The sequence below is a fragment of the Sphaeroforma arctica genome (assembly GCF_001186125.1).
Source record: "Sphaeroforma arctica JP610 unplaced genomic scaffold supercont1.211, whole genome shotgun sequence".
Classification (NCBI taxonomy): Eukaryota; class Ichthyosporea; order Ichthyophonida; genus Sphaeroforma; species Sphaeroforma arctica.
Window position 1 is genome coordinate 97066 of NW_014040347.1, and position 2238 is coordinate 99303.

The following is a 2238-nucleotide window of genomic DNA, read 5'->3' on the forward strand; positions in this document are numbered from 1 at the left end:
ATTGTGTGGGTGGCTTTGTGCGGCATCCACGCATCATCTGTACAGTATAGATATGGGATGTATACAAAGGAGTCTTCTCTTGTTTAATATAGATATGCGGTGTACAAAGGAGTCTTCTCTAGGGGTGCTGGCAGCCACATTTAGAGACAGACTACACACAGGCCTGTTATTTCAGACTACACACAGGCCTGTTATTTCAAACCCGCGGTAGTTGGTAACACGACACTGGGCGAAAGGCTCAGCAGGGCAGCTCTATTGCACTCAGAACTGTAAACAAACCTTACACAGGCTGAAGTAAAATGTCGGAAGGCATTGCTATGATACGCTGTGCACGGGCGTGACCTTTAATTCAGTGTGTTTGGATTTTGACCAGATGTCATTTCGATTAGCCTGGCACGATGCAGGATTACATACAACACACACGCTTTATTTAATATTAGGACTTTGCCTAAATGTCTGTAAAACCTCATCTTCCCGTCTGTACTGAATTCTGTACAACTGCCGTCTTTCTGTTTGCCATCCTTGTGTACATGCATTATTTGATAATGGGCCTCTTGTGTAAATGCTTTATTCGATAATGGGCCTTTGCCTAAACGTCCGTAGCACCTTATCCTCCTTAGCCATAGTACCCTCAGCCCTACTACCACCCTCCTTCTGTTTGCCATCCTTGTGTGTGTGTGCAGCTGCCTTGCGCTCGTCCATGTCCTTGAACATGCGTGCCTTAGCCACATTGTCCATGTAGAAGTTGTTTGCTTTGGTTGCTTGGCGCATTTCGAGTTCCAATCGCTTCTCCCGTACGGCGTTCTCGTACGCTGGTGGGTAAGACGTTTAACGGGGTAAGGTGAGAACGGATATAGTGAGGAACAAAGCGTTTAGAGCATTGCGATGAGACCTTATACAACACAAGGATGGACAACCCGTTTGAACGGGCTACCATGAGAACGTATAGAGTGATAGACAACGCGTTTAATTCGGTGCGATGGAGCTGAGTGGATGAACCCAATGTCACAGAGCGCACGACGCCGGACGCCAATGAGAATGGGCCAACAAAGTAGTACGGTTACAAGGCCTGTAGTATGTGATCAGACTATCATCACAGCCAGCAGCAGTAACGCCGCAGTTTGCAAAACTAAGTGAGGTGATACGATACAAGTAGCAATGGCAGGACAATGAACAACACCACACTATACAATGCGCATATACAACAGATACAAATATCTGTACTAAAAGTCTATCAATGTGCAACCACAGACACACTATACGAATCTGTACACATGCACACAACAAAACAAAAAAGTATGCACAAGGTCCTGTCTATGTGCAAACCACATACACTCCATACGAATCTGTACACATGCAGACAACAGATACAAACATATGCACCAGAAGCCCAGTCTAACTGCAACCACAGGCACAAGATGGCCCCGAGATACATCAACCCTCCGCCTCACACCACATACTCTTGCGTTCCGTGAGATGGTGCCATTTAAACTTGGGCAGGTACTTGACATTCCACAGGTCGTCGTAGTGGAAGTTGTTCTTCTTCCCCCCCACACGCTGATTGTTCAGTACCTCCGCCGCCAGCTTGGCGTGCGCCTTGTTCTCGTACTCTACCCACCCCTCAACAAACATCTTCTTTCGTTTGCCCGTGGCTTTGACTCTGTATTTCCGTTTGCTTGCGTCTGCAAAGGCGCAGGGCGGATGGGTCACGTGGTGGTACAATAATTTAAAACGGGGAACGTAAAGGAAGACGAGTGCGGAGTGTCTGGTATCATACCCACAGTGGAGTGGTCTCTGCTACAACCCCGTGCCTACCTATCAATTAACGGTGTCTTGCTTTTAAACGTTTATACTTGCTACTGAGTGGGCCTGCCCCCATCTTCAGCACTCAACAAACTCTTGTGCACGGTATTCACGGCGCTTAGCCTTATTGACTATGCCTACTGATAACCACACATGGCTTTATACATCTGATTTACCCACCAATCTACACGAGGCTTCCTATTGATACTGCACACACACATATCTTCTTACTTACGCTACGCATATATACACACAAATATAGCTTCTTACTTACGCTACACATATATACACACACACACACACATAGCTTCTTACTTCCGCTACGCATATATACACACATACATATCTTCATTCATATGCTACGCATATACACACACACACATAGCTTCTTACTTACGCTACGCATATATACACACATACATAGCTTCATACATA

The 2238-nt window shown here is 46.0% G+C and overlaps 1 protein-coding gene across 1 annotated transcript; it reads right to left on the reverse strand.

Annotated features, from left to right (window-relative positions):
* Positions 1 to 567: 567 nt before the first annotated feature.
* Positions 568 to 1632, reverse strand: SARC_03939 (hypothetical protein; the record flags this gene model as incomplete). Its single annotated transcript, XM_014302259.1, has 2 exons — positions 568 to 812; positions 1461 to 1632. 2 exons carry the CDS (start codon positions 1630 to 1632, stop codon positions 568 to 570), a joined length of 417 nt encoding a protein of 138 aa, XP_014157734.1.
* Positions 1633 to 2238: the final 606 nt, after the last annotated feature.